Source organism: Python bivittatus, unplaced genomic scaffold, assembly GCF_059951505.1.
Source record: "Python bivittatus isolate LINGU-HERP-01145 unplaced genomic scaffold, Pbiv_v1 ctg000480_np1212, whole genome shotgun sequence".
Lineage (NCBI taxonomy): Eukaryota > Metazoa > Chordata > Lepidosauria > Squamata > Pythonidae > Python > Python bivittatus.
Window position 1 is genome coordinate 82129002 of NW_028277075.1, and position 19555 is coordinate 82148556.

General features: G+C 39.6%; 1 protein-coding gene across 2 annotated transcripts; it reads right to left on the reverse strand.

Moving 5' to 3' along the window:
• Positions 1-1113: 1113 nt before the first annotated feature.
• On the reverse strand, positions 1114-19117 carry LOC103066380 (uncharacterized). 2 transcript variants are annotated; one of them, XM_088145174.1, is made up of 6 exons: positions 17568-19117; positions 10361-10457; positions 9740-9944; positions 7736-8358; positions 3987-4132; positions 1114-1909 (listed from the first exon to the last, which is right to left on the reverse strand). In XM_088145174.1, the coding sequence occupies exons 1-6, from the start codon at positions 19115-19117 to the stop codon at positions 1114-1116; spliced, it is 3417 nt and encodes a 1138-aa protein (XP_088001300.1). The 2 variants fall into 2 exon arrangements, with proteins under 2 accessions (XP_088001300.1, XP_007433180.1); XM_007433118.1 differs by having other exon boundaries at positions 7736-8364.
• Positions 19118-19555: the final 438 nt, after the last annotated feature.

Sequence of the window (19555 nt, forward strand, 5' to 3'; positions counted from 1 at the left end):
GATGGGCCACCCACACCCCAGTCAGACAACATTGATTTTGTTTTCACTGCTGTTGAACCTATTTACAAGAAATGCAAAACATTCCCACTGTCCAGAATCTGGATCTTGACATTCTACCACATAAAAACCTCATCTGGTTACTTCTCAGGCTGGTTGTCAAGAACAGAGTGCCTTATATTCCTTCTATTCAGACATGGTCCCCAACAATAAATCTTTATTCAGTAGTTATAGGAAATTCTCAAGCTAGCAGCCCTTTCTTTCTTGTTATCAGCTCTGTAAATGATGGGTTGGTTTTCAATATGACAATAGGTACAGCAGTTTTACTTTGGCAGAGCCTTTACTTTATTACTCCTCCAGACAGTGTTTTTCAAAAGGAATGCAGGACCCCAGGAAAGCGGGGCAAAATTCTGTACATTGAATTGATGGCAGACCTAAAGGGAGGATCAAGATTTCCCAAAAGTGTGCTTCTAGGTGAACAGAATGGTTGAAGCTGAAACGGAGGATTAAAATGGTGAAGTCCCTAATTGTTCTGTGTTATCTAATCTCAGAAGTCCCAGAGGTGAGGACTCTGTATTAGCTGAGAACTAAGAATGCTATGAGGGGACACTCTACCGATATGTGTATCCAGGTTAAGCTTCCACACTGAGGTTTCTAGGTTAGGTCATAAGAAGATCTAACAAGTTTAAATATGGACACCTTTTTTCTCTAGAATTTAAAAACACTGGTTGTGGTTCACACCGCATGCTTAACCTAGTTACTGAATTATTCCACTTTCTGGGTTTGCACAACACGTGGAACCATAAACCAGCCAATGGCCTGGGTTGCACATTTTGCTAAGCCTAACCAAAGTTAACACTAATCAAGCTTACCATGTTGTGTAAATACATGCACTATGCCTTTACCTGACTTAGTTAAGCCTGCTGTGTGAAAATAGCACTACATAGCACTTGTTAGAAAGTCCTTCTTAGTAGATAATGGTCATAGGTAGCACCAATGCTATTTGGACAGATGAAGTTCATCCTTTGTGCAATTATGTTGATAGGAGATATTCAATTCCAAGCAGGTCTAGTGGAGTTTCAGAGCTCAGCCAAGTCATTTCTCAGGGAGCTCCTCTCATGACCTATTATGAGATGCACTTATCATGATATTGGGCAAAGCATTACGACGTTTCTTCCAGGAGCCCAGCTCCCGAGAGTACCTCCTTATCTGCCTAAACCAGTGATGAGTTCGTACCTTGTCGCCATCTCGAAATATGAAGGATTCCCGCCTTATCTCAAGCAGCTCAAATGTATCATCACAGTCAGGATCCACAGAGACCACACAGTTGCTGAGTCGCAAGGGTTCCCTGAGCAAACTGAACTTCCCATTGTTTTTATCCCGAATAAGTACCAATACTGCATCTTTCACAGAGCCCGGCTCCCCTGGTTCAAAACTGGACTCAGATGCACGCCGGATATTGACCATAAGGAGTACTTGCATCTTCTGGAACTTTAAAGTCTTACTGCCCTTTTTCACCCATTGTCCATCAGGTGGCTGGGCCAACTGTAAAGGGCCTTCCATCACGAACCGTGTTTCCTCCCGCAGCCAGCCCACTGTCTTGAGAGCGGTTTCCCTCATTTCAATGTTGATAACCTCCCTGTTCTTCTTGCTGTCCTGGCGGAAGGAGCGCAGAGTCCACGAATTCCCTTCCTGCTTGGTTTTCATGTTGATGTGTTCCAGATGGGATTCGATGCGGCTTTTGGCCTCCTTCAGACTGCTGTAATCTGGGTGATACTCCGTAGTGGCTTTGATGATACGGCTCAGAAGAAGGGGATACTTTGTAACTCTTTGCAGGGGAGCCATGAGGAAGGACCGCAGGTTCATGCGACGAAGTGCTGTGTTGTCATTCTGCGAAACATTGAGAAATATCCTGCAGACCGTGGAAATGAAAAAGCATCACTTCTCCATACTTGCAAAGCATAATTATCTTTAATGACCATGTGCCTTACCAATGCATTATATTGGTGCTTGGTGGAACTGAATTATTTTTCCACTCATCCTTCTGGATAATCGCTCAGGCTATTTCAGAGTTTAATTTATTATATTAATTATGCAGCATTCAATAAATAACAGGAGTTCTACTCAAAAACAAAATCTTACCATGAGTCATCTTTCAGATGGAGCAAGGATTGAAATGACAATCCTACTGATTCACTCCTACCAGAGATGCAGAGAAGACCTACTGAGACAAAGCTTTTCATCTCTGCATAATGGCAGCATAGCAGGCTGACCCAATTATTACACAGACTTAGGCAGATGTTTTGGATAAGACAGCTGTATGCAGCATAGACTATCCTGTGGCCCCGACATTGGCCTGCCATTCATAGGTATCATAGGTGGTACTTACCAATGATAAAGAAACAGTTAATTACAACTCAAGTTGGCTTTTTTACTTGAAATGAGAGAAGGCAGCCCATGGCTTTATTAGCTTACTAAATTACTACATTGGCCTTCCATGAGAGACTCTGGCAACCTGCCCTTTTGCACATCAGTTGCCTGTTCTCATTTTTCTAGAATGTCCCACATACAGACATGAAAACAGAGAAATGTGTAAGGGCCAAGAGCATGTTTCTCATGTCTAGAGAATGGAGAAGAGATAGTTACATAGCCCATGTTTTCTGTCAGAAGAAATCAGCTAAAATACACTGGGCTGGTACAGTCCTTAAGCCTTATGGTCATATTATGGGTTAGACAAGAAGGTTTGTTGGGGCCAAGTGAACCCATGCCAGTTGCCTCTCCCTAGGGTCTGCTTCTAAAGGCTCAGTAGAAAAACAATTCTGAAAACAGTAGCAGATTAAATACTAAAATAGTCATTACAATTTCATTTCCAGAATTTTATAAACATATTCCACTTTCCTTTAAATATATTTCTTTTTGTTTCTTTGATCTATCTGAAATTTATATAACTGAAAAAAATTAGCATTTTGAATTTCTGAAATCTGATTTATCCAATAGGTAGCCGAGGACTAGTTTTCTAACACCATATCTTAGCTGCTAAATAATACTAAGGATATGCAAATATAGATTTTATTACCATCTATTATGTCAAGGCTGTCAGAATCCCTATTCTTAACAAATTGCCTTTTCACAGAGCACATTACAGTAATAATACAGCTAAGTTGTAAAAGGAAATGAGCAGGGATAAACTTTGGCTACAGTATAATGGAAGAAATACTAGTGGAAAGACAATTTCTACTGACATTTCTTTATTTGCAGAAGCTGTGTTATCCCCAAATCAGTCTGGCTACTTACATACAAGTCATACTTTGGACAAGAATTTGTATTTCCTAGAGAACATACGAAATTCCTAGTCACTGTCCTTCATTTCCTACCAAATACTCAGATATTCTGGCTTCTCAGGAGATACCAGTTCCTTCAAGAATCCACTTTGCCATACTTACACATTTCTACATAGGGAGTCATGAATTCAAATGAAACCTTAGCTTGATTCAACAGTTTCAGTCACTCACTTCAAGTTTAGTAGGGTAATAGAATCTATTTTAATGACTCTTTTTTTGTGCCTTTGAGTCAGCATTGACTAGCCCCTGCAGTTTTCTTGGCATTATTTTCTGAAGTGGTTTGCCATTGCCTTTTTCGTAGGGCTGAAAGAGAGGGACTCACCCAAGGCCACCCAGCTGGCTTTGTGCCTAAGGTGGGACTAGAACTCACGGTCTCCCAGTTTCTAGCCTGAACCACTACACCAAACAGGCTTTCTTAGCGACTCCGGGAAATCATTAATAGATGAGTAAAGCCATCTCATTGTTCCAGTTGACAACATGTCTCTGTTCATACAAGCTCAGAAACCTCTGTTCCTCAGCTCTAGTCAACAACGCTTTCTCTGGAAAAACTCATAATTTATCCAAAGCATGACTATTTCTAAGCATGTTTTTCTGTTCTTGAACCTCCTACCTGTATGTTACCTAGTCAAAATTTAGAACCCTCCTCACCTAAGTAACTCTTTTTCTTTTTCCAATGCATTGAGCATGTTCACTGAGGATGACTGCTGGAGACAGTATGTCTGGAATGCAGGCAGCATGTTCACAAACTCCAGGAATATTTCTCCAATGCACACAGTCATGAGATCATCATCACCCTGTCAACATACAAGATGAGAGAGAAGCAGAAATATTGGGGGTCTTCAATTACCAACCTAATAGTATTGTCAGTTGATTGTAAAACACATATAATCAATGTGCCTTGTGATAAATGCTTCAAGGGGAATTTCTTTGCCACATTTTGCCTGTATGTTAACATTGTTTCAGGGGTCCCTTTTTAACACTTTCTATTACAGTGGATTAGGATAGAGAGCTAAGAGACAAGGCCTATTGACTGGTGGTTTCACAACTGCAAAATGTGTGCCCCTCTCTGTACCGAAATTCAAGGAAGCTTCATGTTGTCTTTAATCTGAAATTGTATTTAGCTACTTGGTAACAGCTTTGCAAGATACTCCACATGCTTGTTAACATGGCAATTTTCATCATTCTTTATTTTTCCACTTGACTGTAGGTTACTTTGGGAGGACAAAACTTTAAAAGTTGTCTAAATATACTTCAAATAATGAAGTGAATGGAGAGAAGATAGTATGTTAAGCTGATTATTCTCCTCCCAACCCAGCTTTTCTGATAATTTTCACCATCCATTAATTGGCTATATTAGTAATAAAAAGATGCCTAAGGAAGGTAATTCCCCAAAAGGCAGAGAAATTAAGGCTTACATGGATGATCCAAAAGCAGCTGAACCAGCACCCCACACTAGTAATAAAGACAAATTGGTGGCAGTGCTGGATGTTCTGATATAATATGTAAAAATCAAGCACTGTTCAGGACATTTTGAAACTGACTCAATAGGAAATCTAAGTAAGTAACTCAAACAGGAACTAAAGGTGGAATGGGATAAGTCCATTAATAAGATCTGACAGGACTTGGCAGTATGTTTCAACAAAGTAACTAAACAACTAACAACTAAAAGAATGTCTTCTCAAATTTCAGAGGTTGCCCAGACTGCTAGCAAGGCTTATGTTACTATGAAAAATGAGTTTGATATTAGATACTGGAAAAAGATATTACAGACATTAGACTGGATTTGGCTAACATACAAGATGGGAACAGAAGAAATATTTGAGAATTAAAGGAAATGGAGACAATGTAGAAAAGACCAATTTTGTTGAATAACTCAACATTTAATGACCAGCTACTGGATTTAAAGCCTTCAGATAAAAATGATTAATCAAAAGTGAAAATTCTTAGATAATTTATCATTGGACAGATGGCACTCTAAAGTATGGTCAATTGCTTTCTTGAAAAAATCACTGATAAAATGTGAATATTAAATTCACAGAGAGGTGAATCATATTTTTATCAGATCTGGAAATATTATGCCATGTTAATAATAGTAACTCTAATTTTGAGGAATCTAGTGATATAAGGGAATGTTCAAAGTTAAAAAATAAAATAAATTAAAACAAAAAACTGTAAGTGGAAAGGAAATCATTTATACCAATTCCAGACTGGTATAAATAATCAGCACATCTTCTAGATTGGGATTCTCCTTTTATTATGATTAATGTTAGGATCTCATGAATAGGGACCCTAACACTAGGATATAAGATTGCATAAGCACCAAAAGCGAACATCTGTGGTTACAATTTTTTCTGCAAAAACTGAGGATAGTTACAGGATTCTGGGTAGGTTCACTAAGAAACAAGGCTCAATAAGTATATTGGGGTTTATTTGCAAATACAAATGATTTTTCATGATTTGGACTGCAGTCCAAATCATGCAAAAGCCAATTAAAAACAATGAGCTTCACCATTCTTCTATGCTGACCTGTAGCCACTGAGTGTATTCAAAGAGGTAGAAATTAGGATTGTGCAAAGCAATCACAAGGGATACCTTGCAAAATGCACACGCATGGGTGGATCACTTTCTTTTAAGTGTTAAAGCAGCCACATCTTCTAGAAGGGTCATCATGGCTACTTCAAGTGCTTTCTCCAGTTTCTGCATATGTGGGCATGCATGGGCAAGACTACTGGGGGTCACAAACAAAGCAAAATGACTGTACATACACATGAATGCAGAGACAATGGGGGAAAGCCTTTGAAGCAGTCAAGCCTTCTGGAGGACGCAGCTGCCTTAACTCTTTGAGGACATGTGCGGCACTCATACCTTTAAAATGCTTTCGTAGCCCTAGCAGAAATTACATTTATTATTAAAATGATTGCCTTCTGCTTGGTACTCAAAGCTGTTTATTGGGTGTGTGACCAATTCTAAGACCAACCTCTTCTCATTACTAAAAAATATAGGCGGCTTCCTAATATCTCACCAGATCATTGGGCCATTTCATTCAGGGTTATCACAGTTATTAGGAATTTCTCAGGATCTTTTCCCAGCTTTTCCTAGAGTTGCCTGGAATCGAACCTGGAATTCTCCACAAGTATAAAATTTGGTTATACCTTGAACTATGGCCTTTCTCTGACCATCTGTCTACCTGGATCAGTACTGTTTATTCCAGAAGACAAGAAGCTATGATCCTTCAGCTATTGATAAACCACAGCTCCCATGATCCCTCATGATTAGCCATGTTAATTGTTTTGCCAAAGATTATACTTTAACAGTGTTTGAGGGCTGGAGGTTCCCTGTCCTACTCAATTTGGAAGCAATTCTCCTGATTTTATGGAGAAGTCACCTGTTGATTAAAAACTAAAACAAAGCTTTGTATGTCTGGGACCCAATCTAGCATTATCTGTATGAAAAAAATACACTACCACCGTGTTCTGCTATTAAATGAATGCTCTCCCCCAAAGTGATTGCCCAGTCTTAAAATAATCATCTCTGCCCCATCTAACTTATGAGGTTAACCAACAGGGCTTACAGACTGTCATTCTGAACGTTTAAGAAATGCCTTTCCAATCCATTATAAATAATCTTGAATACCTTCAGGAAAGAGGGACAATCTGGAGTATGGTTTGAATAATACTTAAGAAATTAACTACCCTAATGTTTATTCTTTGATAGCGCTAATTATTGGCAAAGCTAAACTCCTTTTAATTATTCCTCCAGGGGCAAAACTACCCCATTTGGATGGGTTGTAAAAATGGATTTCTGTAGGAAATTATATGGGCTTTTACTCCTTTCAGAGGCTATAATGAAGTACAAAATATAAACAGGCAATAGTCTTTACATTACATTAGCTTTGTTTAGAAGTTAGCATGGCTTGTATGCATCATTTTCCTTCAGCTGAAAGAAATGTGTTCATATTTGTAACTGATGGCGGATCTCACTGTACAATAGATTTATTGAAGTTTGGGCAACGAATGTGGGTTTCACAGCGAAGAACTGACACTTAGTTGACTAAATCAGGAGCTTATGAAGCATATCTCTTCCAGGGATTCAAGACAGGTAAGCAGAAAGGCTTTTGAGATACTTGTCCGCCAAACATTCTTGCCCTAGGTTTACTGAATCCACTCTGGGTTTAAAGCTACCTTCCTCAATTTGATGCAGTCCAACAACATCTGGAGGGCACCCTCCCAGAATTCTGTAGTTCTCAATACATCTGAATGTCAACAAGTTGAGGAAGGCAGCTTTGGACACAGTAGAACTCAGATGAGTGTTACAAACTGACATGCTTTAGAAATTAATAAGAAATAGTTTGATTGTTGCAAATGGGAAGGGAGATGTGATTTGAAGTCACACACTACCTGCTCAAAAGCCTGATCAATCTCTTCCTGAAGATACTCCAGAAAGTTTTCATTGAGGTCAATTAGCTCCTGGATATTGCTGAAAACCACCAACAGCTGTTCTTGTGTGAGGAGGCCAGCTGCTTGCATGGGGAGATAGAATTCCTCCTTGATGATGCGTAGGTCTTCCCCATAACTAGCTTCAGTATTGACAAATTCCAGCACAGATTCCTTCCGCTCTGTCCTGCACTTCAGGCACTTCTCACAGAGAGTGGCCTGTCTCCTGTTTTGATTCTGAACATCTGTTTCCAGTGGAAAATCTCTCCCACCACAGTCAGCACAAGGTTGATGGGCTTCCCATGCCTGTAGAGATGTTAATGTTTCTGATGCCCGGTTCCTCCACCTCCTACTCAACACCTGGCTGATACCACTATCTGCCCGCTCCATCTTGGATGACCTAATCCTTGGCACCCCTCCAATGGTGATGTCAGCATTGTCTCTCTCATCATTCCCACCCGCAATGCCACTATCTGCGCTGAGACTGCTAACGTTGCTCCAGCGGTGTTTGGAACGAAAGGAACTGCTCAGGACCTGGTGATTCTCATCAACATTGTTTCCATAGTTGACAGTGGCTTTAGTCAGTGCTGGACCTGAGCAGAGAAACAAAATAAATGAACATCACTATCTAGCAACAGAATAGTTTCCCCTGTGATGATACAGCATTATTTTCACTGGAATCTTGTAATCACCTGACCAATCCTGTTTAGGCTCAGAAACTAAGCAAGATTGGGCCTGCTTACTGTTTTGGATGGAACACCACTAGTAAATTCTAAGGCTGTAAACAAAATTACTCAGAATAAGAAAATGGTATGTGGTTACCAAGAAAACTTCAAAGATCTGTTCATGTATTCATCAGGAGTCAAGTTCAACCTGAGAGTGTCTTTACCACTACTTTTAAATAGAAGAATGTTTTTGTCATTTTGTCTATAGCCAAAGTAAGCAACTCCCCCATTTCTAAACCAACACCAATTCCTTAGAAAATTAAACAGCCTATGAAAGTTGGGCAGGAGATTCAGCCATTGTTAAACTAAATGCACCTTAGTACTTATGTGATTTGCTAAGTGTTTGTTAATATTTGCAGTTAAGAAAGTTAACAAAACTAGAAGCTTCATCAAACTCCTAGTAGATAAGCACCCATGGCTAGAAGGTTATATAGTGTTGGTGGATCATAAATTGTTCAAGTCTCTTACTTTGGCATTCAAATAATACATTCCACTTTTGAACAACAGCCCTGTTCTTAATATGACCACTAAGAAAGAAACGTCTTATTTGCTGCGTGGCTCAACTATGCTTGAAAGAACTCCCCCTCTTCCCTGTCCTAATAAATGGAACTCCTCCATTTGCTCTGAATGCTCCTGCAGGACCAATTGATTCAGGTTTATTTCTTGTTCTATATAAGATAAAGTGCTAGATTAATGCCTGTTGCTTTGATGGGATCACCTTCCTTTTCTAATTATTGCACTAAGAGCAACTTCAAAACACTCCTGAACATGCAAGATGTCTGCTTGATCTAAAGGGTCTGTTATAAAGGGCAGGGAGTACTGACAAATAAACTGCTGCTGTGTTCCTTCTCCTCTTGTAGACCTTACAGCAAGGGTCAGCAATGCGACACCCTAAATGGCATGTGTGAACCCGTAAAATTAAACGTAAATCAATTTAAATTATTTAATGGTGAAATATTTCATGAGATCATGAAACTTCAGTGTTCTTGCCTGCAACCTCACGAGAGTTGAGCTCAGCTCCTGGTGATACATGGACAACGGTACAGAAGTAGTTTGTCATTGCCTTTTTCAGATCTTCCTTCAAGTTCCCAGGCTAGGCTACAGCTCTAGGATCTGTGGTCTCCAATCCAACTATTAATCAGGTGCAATCCTGTTTAGGTTTTCATGATCACTCAAAGTCAGCTCCATGCTGCCATCTAGGAATGACAACCATTATAAAAGTGGAGATAGACAGGAGATTTACTGGGTTCTCTCTCTTGCCGGCGTTTCTGGGCATGGTGCCGGGCTGCTGCAGCTATCTTCAACTCCAGTTGTTTCCTCTTTACAGCATCTGTTGGCATTGGGTCACTGAAATGAGGCCGTAAACGACACTCCCGCTGAACTTTGGTGCAGGCTGAGGTTTCGTAGGAGATGTCAGAACTTGATCTGCGACAATTTGAGCTGGAGCTCTGGAAGGTAAAGGAGCAATTTTACACAAGATAGCCAAAAATATTTCAACAGGGGCGCTCACAGCAAGCTGAGATTTTGTCAAATTCACCAAGCATGCATTGTGACATCACATTGCAAGCTCTGCCCCTTATGTACATGTGTCCAATGTCCTAATATGGTTACAAAAGCAGAAGAGTTTGCATCGCAATGTTGCAATGCATATTTTGTCATTTGCTCCTCAGTGCCCATGGCAGCAGTATCCGTAAGAAGCCATGATCACATCTAAATGATGACACCTGCATCATGATGCCATTGCTCAAAGGATGCCAGTTAGTACTTACATCACAAAGTCTAATTCAAGTACCTAAGTTGCATCATTCACATCATGATGCATATGTTATCATTTGCCACTCCTTGCCCAAGCCACATAACTCACTGTGGATTGATGACAGTCTTCCACAATAGTGTGATCTGCTTTCTGAACTTCACAAGATTTGGGGGAAGGGAGATCAGGGGTAGTTTCAGCACTGCAGCTGTGAGAAAAGGGACACAATTCAATTAATACCATTCACAAGGCAGAGAATAAAATACCTAGTTTGAAAGATACAACTGATTTACATTTAAGTGTTCTTGCAATTAACTGTTGCGGGAACAGGAGGCTACATTCAAAATGTAAACTGTTATTTGTATTTGCCTTATCTCTCTTCTATACAGGTTATTCAAACAAGGTAACTCTGGTGATGTTACTACTTCAAATTATGGTAATTTTTAAAAGGTTGCATCCTTAAGCTAGAATGGTAGCAAACTAACACATATTCTCTTCCTTTGTTACTCTTGGATATTTTATTTACCTTGAGAAAGGAGACAACATTCTGTTCCATCATCACAAAGTGCCCCCTAAATCATGAGATGTCATGTATAATTTCTCATCCATAAATTATGAGGAAATAGTATACCAAGACCCAAGGCAGGGAAGAGTAAGGGTAAGAGAGAGTCACCACTCAAAAGATTAGGAACAGCAGAAATAATATGAATGCTTAGTAAATATTCAGTTTATTCAACAAATATTGAAGAGCCCTTCCAGATGTTAGCATTATAAGTGTATTCTTTACTCATTTATTAACAAGATTCAATGTTTTGGAAACATGCTTGTGAATAAGAGAAATAATTTAAAAATGTAGTATTTTTTATTCCATGTCAAATAGCCACATGCTATTGTAGAGAGCTGCTCTCTATTCATCTTGGTAGAATATTTTAATAATTCTCATGCAGATCTTCACACTTCATGAGTATTCAGTGTATCTTAAAGTATTATCAACACTGAATCTTATAGCATGGGAAAAAAGGCTTAACAGAGGTCAAGGGTCCACTGCAAAGAGTGCTTATTTTATTTATAGGAGACCCATGAAAATCATAGATACTACCATTGTACTAGAATTGTACAAAATAAAGCAATGCTAAATCTACAAAAACCAGCAAAAATACCATATTCTTTCTAATTTTATAATTTAGTATATAAAATATTTTAGAAGCCTTATATAGATATATCTGTTACTCATTTGGGGGACTGCTGGGAGCAGACTGATTTAGGCATATTTAAAGCAAATATACTTAAATCAGGACTTCAGTTACTTGTGACTAACTCAGGTCTCTTTACAACAGAAGAGAAATGCACTGATGTGCACTGGTGATTTTACCTAGTTGGGTAATAAAACATCTGCAAGCAAACAACCAAGCTCAGAGAGCACCAAGGACTCCTCAGGTCTCTTTCATTTCAAAGGATCTACTATAGTCTTGTATCCAATTCATTACTATTTTTCAAAGCTTTTTGCATTTAGCTTACAAGAGTATTATCTCCAACAGAGATAATGCACCCATACATGCACAGTCCCCAAATCTAAAAGAGTGGAGCCAAAAGACAGATCAATCTTTGAGAGTAAAGAGTCTTCACAAAACAAGGAAGGCAAAACGTGTGGCATACATACTCCCCAATTAGCTGAATCTGGCATGAAAAGCTATGTTGCTCATGGAAACATGCTTAGCCTTTCAATAAATTGGATTTGGAAGAAAGATCTCTTTTGTAGATCTTAACTACCCAGAAAGTGCACATATGAGGCAGTGTTCCTTGAGATAATTAAAAAAAAAATCTGCCCTTTCAAACTACAAACATTCCAGTTGTGCCTGAAAATAAGCTGGGTGCCAATGAAGTCGCCTAATGTGCTTGGCCAACAGAGCCCTTGTACCCTGGAATGTTATCCAGTGCTCTAGCACAGAAATAGGCAATGCTTTACATTAAAGCTCTGAAAATTTTTATTATTGGCTATATTGGCTGGGGCTGAGGATGCTTGAAGTCCAGAGCATCTACAAGGCATCAGGTAGACCACCATGGCATGGGCAAACCAATAAAGATCAGCAAGAGCATAGGTACTTTGAAATGATGGCCATGTTAGTTAACTAACTAATGATACAGGAAACTTTTTTGACTTTGAATTAATCTACCTGCTTCTGTATTTGAGCAGATGCCTATATATGCACAATTCCATCTTTACTGGATACTGGCTCACTCTCCTCTGCATATTATTTCTCCTTATATTACATCCACTATCTTCTGACTAACTGTCTTTTCATCTATTCTCTCACCTTCTATTAGATCACCAAATGTTGTAATTGAACAAGGAAACTGACGACTTCTGGATGAGAAAAAAATAAATAAGATTAGACATACTATCTGGCATGAATGATCAGTTTAGGGGGGTACTAAATGGGAAAAAGCTGGGGTGATTATAAATGAGCTAATGTAAGGATCTTATTGTACATTGAATTGCAACGGTCTTCTATCTTATAGAAAACATGGCTCCCAAAAATCTGCTTTATCAATCAAATCTGCTCTGGTTATTTTCTTTTTTGTTGTAGTTCCTCAGTGGTCCACCTCTTTCCTTTATTTACTTATATAATCTTCTGTAGTCATCTATCAGCCAGATTTTCCTCTGGAAGCACACTTCTGTCTAACTTGCCCAACATTTACAAGTACAGTGGTACCTCTACTTACGAACTTAATCCGTTCCGTGACTCTGATCGCAAGTCGAGTTGGTCGCAAGTCGAAGTAAATTTTCCCATAAGTTTCAATGTAATTACCGTTAATCCATTCCGGCGTCCACGGACCATGCGTCAGGGGTGGAAAAATGGCTGCTGACCACGCGGCAGAGCGGAAAAAATGGCCGTGGACCACGTGGAATGGGTGGAAAAATGGCCGCGGACCACGTGGAACGGGCGGAAAATGGCCGCGGACCACGTGGAACGGGCGGAAAAATGGCCGCGGACCACGTGGCACGGGCGGAAAATGGCTCGTAAGTCGAGGCGAGTTTGTAAGTAGAGGTAAATTTTTGGGGCTGAAGCTGATCGTATCTTGAAAATTTCGTAAGTAGGGGCGTTCGTAAGTAGAGGTACCACTGTACTTTCTCTCTTGTGCATTCTTTATCCATCTCCCACTATCATGATGGTCTAGCAAATGCCTTTCAGATGCTCTTGACTTCAGGCATTAACAGCCCTGGCCAATACGGTCAGTAGCAAGAATTTATCAGAACTCTGGTCCAAAGCTGTACAGACTGGGCATTTCTATAACTGAGAATGTTGACACATTCTTCATTTCTTCCTACTTTATTTGTAAACATGAAATAAATAGCTATTGTGACCTTTTGTGTAATGGAGCCATGTTGCATGAGTCCAAACAATTTTTTTCCTTCAACTCTTCCTTTTTCAACCATCTTCCTGATTATCCTAATATATCTTGCCTTTTTTTTTTTTGACTGCGCTCAGTCATTGCTGACCCTGCAGTGACTGCTTGGACGAGTCCTTGCAGTTTTCAAGGCAATTGTTTTTTCGGAAGTGGTTTGCCATTGCCTCCTTCCTAGAGCAGAGCCCAGCTGGCGAGCGCAGGAGGCAGGGTTTCCGTTGCTTCGTGCCCTTTTCGGGCGTGCACAGTTTTTCGCGCTTACCGGCAACTGCTCCCAACTCCTTTTTGCAAGGCGCCGCCAGCATTTTTCCTCCCACCGGAGTGAGAGTACCCATTTATCTACTCACGTGAGTTTTCGAACTGTTGGGTTGACAGGAACTGGGGAGGAAACAGGAGCTCACCCTGTTAACGCGAAGGCTGGACTCGAACCGCTGAAGCGTCGACCATTTCTGGCCGGCAACTTTCAGCATCATTAAGCCGCTGCACCACCGCGTCCCCCACTATCTTGCCTTATTCCTTTGTATATGTGATAGTCTATATAGATGCATTGATGGATATAATAAAGGTTTGTTTCTCTGCCCATTTACTGAGATTCATTCCAGCTTCCATCCTTCTCTTTTTTTAAAACACTTTTTATTGAAGAGTTTAACAATACTAAAATACAAACTGAAATCAGAAAGAAAAAAGAAAATAGAAAGAAATACAAAGTGCAAAAAGAAAAGGCAAGAAAAAGGAGGAGAAAAGAAAAGAAATAGAAAAAATAATATTTAAAGAAGAGACTCCCGATTTTCCTTGCAACAAGTGCAGGCAAATTTAATATTTACCCACCCCCTATAAGATTATATACATAATTCTCTTCTTCCTATAACAACCCCCCCCCCCGCTTCTATCCTTCTCCAAGTCTTGCCTGAAGAATTTACATTGGTTAACTTAGCCTTCCGCAATCCAGATATGTTTACTTTAACTCACTGCAAGTATTTTTACAACTCACAATACCTTCAACCAGTGTGCAAAAGAGGATGATCAGCAATTGGTTCAACAACTATTGACAGTGATTTAGATAGCTTGTACAATAAATACAATTTAGATTTAAAACACAAATAAAATAATATCCCCTTTCAATCATGCTCTTTACTTTTTACTATTAGTAAATAATAAATCATGCTCTTTACTATTCAGCAATTCGTGAGAGATTCTACGAACTGAATTCTATGAGAGATTTTCTATGATGATAGATGTGACAAATCAGTGATTCAAAACAAATACATTAAGCTCTTTACTCCTGAGTAAGCAAAAGATGATTATTAGGAACACCATTAAAAAAATATATATTTAAAACAATAAAGTACTCTATGTAATACTAATTGCAATTTTGAATCTTAAGATGCTTAAAAATGCTAAAATAAGTCAGGAAGTCTTCCCTTTGGGATCCACTTCACATAAATGAATGGTAATTGAAATGCAGTCCATTCAGGTAGATGTCTGGTTATATAGATGAACTTACCAGTTTTTCTCATGCCACAGACAAGAGTTCTTACAGCAATATGGATTTACATTACGGCTATCTTCATACAATCACTAAACCAAAATATAGTGTGTTTAATTTAGGATCAGCACAATATATGACTCAGCCACTTTGGCTTGTAAACCAGGACAATGGCTTAGTGTTGTGTATGGGATAGGCCATAATGGCTTGTTTACCAAACCACTGTTAAAAATGCAATGTGAGGAAACCAGGCATTAAGACATTGCACATGAGTACCTGGTCTTGCAGGCACAATTTCAGTTTCCCTGCTTCATGTTACTAAAGTGAACGTAAGACTTCCTCTTTTTTAAAATATAATTTTATTGAAAGTTTTAAAAATAAGAGTAAAACTAAAATAAAGAAGGGGAAAAAAGGAAGAAATAAAAGAGAAAACTAAAGTGTACAAAGGAAAAAAAGAAAAAAAAGGTTATTGTATGCATGAAGATGGAAAGATTTGGATACACCTACAATGGAGTAATGGTTGATAAAGATGATGGAACTTGCTGAAATGGCCAAAATGACCTGTTTGGTGAGAGAAAAGACAATATCTATGTTTACTGCTGACTGGAAACTCCTTATGGACTTTTTGCATAAAACAGGAAAAAAAATGAACTTATGATCTATGGTTTTGATGATTAGATAGGATAGATTATAGAAAGAAAAGAGGCATGATGTATGTTTAAAGGAAGAGGTAAATCTACAATTGTCTTTATGTTTGCTGTAAAGAAAATTGGAAACCACTTCTTTGTATCTTTTTTTTTCTTTTCTATTTTTCTAAGACTTACAACTTTGCAATTGTTTCTGTTCTTATCAAAAGACAAACAGTGAAGCCTGAGAACATTTTAACTCCCAAATCTAGTAACAATCCAGCTGCTTAAGTATTACCTCCAATTCTCAAGACTCCTGCCCTGAACTGTAAGTTGCTGGAGTAGCAGCAGCTAAATTCTGTGTAAATCCTGACTCAGTGTTATAATTTCAACAAAAAAACTGCATTTTGCTTTATATAATCTTTTGCCCCAAATATGCACATTTGCTAATTTAGCACTAATGCCCATGAACAATCTATCACTGAACCAGTGTCCCAATTTCTCTAAAGTGATACTCTCACATCCACTGAGGGTATTTCATATGGCTGATAATAATCTAGATGTCATTCCCAATGGCCCACTGGCAGAAATTTCAGTAATCCCATTTATCGTAACCTAACCTAATGCAATTTCAAGTAGAACAAACAAGCGGTCATAATGAGTAAGGGACACCAGCTGGTTGTCAGAATAAGACTGGACTTTCTCTAGGCTCTCCTGGGATCTCCAGCATCTCTTCCTCCAATCAATTTGGGAGGTTTCAGGAGGGTTTTCAAACTTTGCCTTGCCATGTTATCCAGACCCCCCAAAATGCAGTTAATCTTAACAGTGATTCAGACTGTGATAAAACCATATTTATGAAGTGGCTTATTTTTATTACCCATAGCTAAGATTTACTACATTCCAGGGCTTGAATGGCCAGACGATATGCTGAATTGTCAGGTTGACAGAGGGGAAGGAGACAGGGAGAAGCTAGGCTCCTTTACACAAAGTTTAATCATAGTGTAGCATTACATCAGCAGCATCTGCAGGGGGTAAAAAAAAGTCAACACAGTAGCCACAAACACACAAATTGAAGTCCCGCCCTTTTTTATGTGCATTGCACATAACACACATAAAAGTAGTGGGGCTTTGATTGCCGGGTCATGACCCGCTTGGCTTTTTTTAATCCCCCCACTCCCATCTCCATGGAGACCCCTGCATTATATCCTAGCAAAGGCTATGAGTATTAATAGGACACAGCCATGTAATAAAATCCAGTTATTTCAACTTCCTCAAACAAATGAATGGATACGCATAGAGGAAGAGAAGATCTAATCCCACCTCTATCCCTTCACCTCCGTTACGAAATCCTTCCTGCATCAGATGAAGATTGGGTTCACAAACTGGGCTAAGCTGCCATGTATATCAACCAGGAATGCTAAGCCAGAAGCCATGGTTTAAACATCATGCTAAACTAAAACCAAGCCTCTTTATGGCTTGGCATGAAGTGTGAACCAAGCCATGGTAATCTGGTACAAACTTCATGTTGAAGCACAACTTGAAGCCATTTATTTGAAACAAAAACATTGTTTTGTTCCATAATATAAATTCATAGGCGCCAAGGTTTCTTCTTGGGTTGAAATAATCTGATATCTCAGAAGAAACTTCCCAAAGGCCTAGAAGGACAGCTACCCAGCACATCAATTTTCACACCAGTCAAAACACACTTCACCCCCACAGCATACAAATATGAAGTTTTAGAAATTACTAAGTTTCCTCCAACTTAACTTCCCTCAGGATCGCTAACAGAAATGGTTACCTCTTTTTAATGAGGTCCAGAGCAGTACCTATAAATTCATCCTTCATTTTCTGAAGCTTAGCTCCATAACTGGAGATATCAGTTGCTTCTAACAGCAGCGGGCAGCAAGATGACTGAGTTTCAGGCACCAGAGACTGTCCAGCATGGTGAAGCGCTTCACTGAACTTTCTTGCATCCAATCCCTGTTTCTCTTCTTCAGCAAAAGCTTTCTTGCCCTCCTCCCTAAATACTGCAGCAGGTTGCAGAGGCAATCTTGGAATTGGGCTAGAACAAATGGGAACTGGCACTGTTTCTGATGTTGGAACTTCGGAAATCTTGTCCCTGGCCACAGGCGTATTTATTAGGCAGACACTTCTGTCCCATGTGGATGAATTTTCTTCACAGCCAATAAACCTGGAAGCATTCTGGCTGTTTTCATGAAACACCTCATCATCATCATCTATTACTGAAACCACTTCTTTAATATGATCCTGATGGTCAGCTGAACCAAGGTTTTGACTTTTTTCCCCCAACTTTGGGATTGCTTCCTTTGTACTTTTCACTGTTTCACTACTGCCATTGAGAAAAAGAGTTGCCTTGCTTCTCATCCTCTTGAACTCTTCAAAAGTTGGAATGTAGAGTCTCTCTTTGCAGTCACCTTTTTTGCTCTGTTCTGGAGTCCTTTTGCTATCTCCTCTTTCTCCATCTCCTTTTAATGATCCCATAGTTTGGGATTTGACCACTTTTTGACTCTCACTGGCACAATGGAGGGTCAAGCTGGGGGAACTGTTCTGCCTCCTGATCTGCAACCTTCTCTGGGCTTCTTGCTTGATGTCTTCTGGGCTTGTTAGCCTGCTATAGAAACAAGGCCGTTGCCTCCCCAATGCCACCCACGGGGCATGAGCGAGAGTGGCATGCTGCACAAATATGGTGCAACAGTTAGGGGAGCAACCATTCTTATATTGCTGGCAAGCCTGACATTCAGAACATTCCCTTGCAACCGAATCGTTCAAAGAAGTCTGAGCTCTGAGTGGCTTGCAAATCTCAGTAGCTTTACTACTGTGAATTCTAAGTTTTTCTTTCAGGATTTTTTTGGCATCCCCACTGATGGAGGAAAGAAGCCATGGAGGCACTTTGGCACAAGAGGAAAGAGCTATATCTTGTGTTGAAGGAATCCCTTGCTCTGATGGAAGGGAGAAGTGTCGGCAACGTTCAGGTGAATTGGGAGTTAGGGAACCTTCCATGGAATACCTGGAGCAATGTGCTGTATCTTTGTAATGAAAGACATGTTTATTTTCTACATTTCCACAGTGAGGATGGCAGCATGGATCAGCTACTGTGGCCCAGTGTAGATTCTCCATGCTCTGATACAGATGTGTTCCTGCATTATTGCCTCCTTTGTTTACAGGATTAAAGTCTCCAGTAAAAAGATGAGTATCCATGTTCTTTAAGGGATGCATGTTGCTAATTGAGAACTCCTTTAAGCCATGTTGCGCATATAGCTGATTATTCTGGCAGCTCAAAATTACCCGTGAGTGTTCCTGCCTCTCATCAACGCTGATGTATGTCATAGCAAATCGGCACGGGTGACTGGACAGACGGATGATTTTAGAAGGAAGAGGGCAAAAGGATGAATGAGTTGTCAGACACCTTGGATGACGTTCAGAAGTCCTGGTCGCAGACAGCAGAGGGCTGCTATCTGGGTACTCACATTAAAGAGCAGAGACTTCTCCAGAGTCATGACTACGAGTCCTCAAGCAGAAGAGAAACCTGATCAAACAAACAAGAAAAAAAGGAAGTTACAGAAAAGAGTTGATATTCAGGGATGAAGAACGCAGTCATTAAATATGCAGCCAGTGATCACAGGGTCAGACTTCACCCACAAGGCAAAGAATGGAACCAATTAAGCAAGCTCACAAGAATTCAAGAACTCCTGATAAGTCATTCTTTACTGAAGAAATATTAGAGACCTTAACAAAAGAATTCCAGGGACTGTTGAGTTTCAAGAG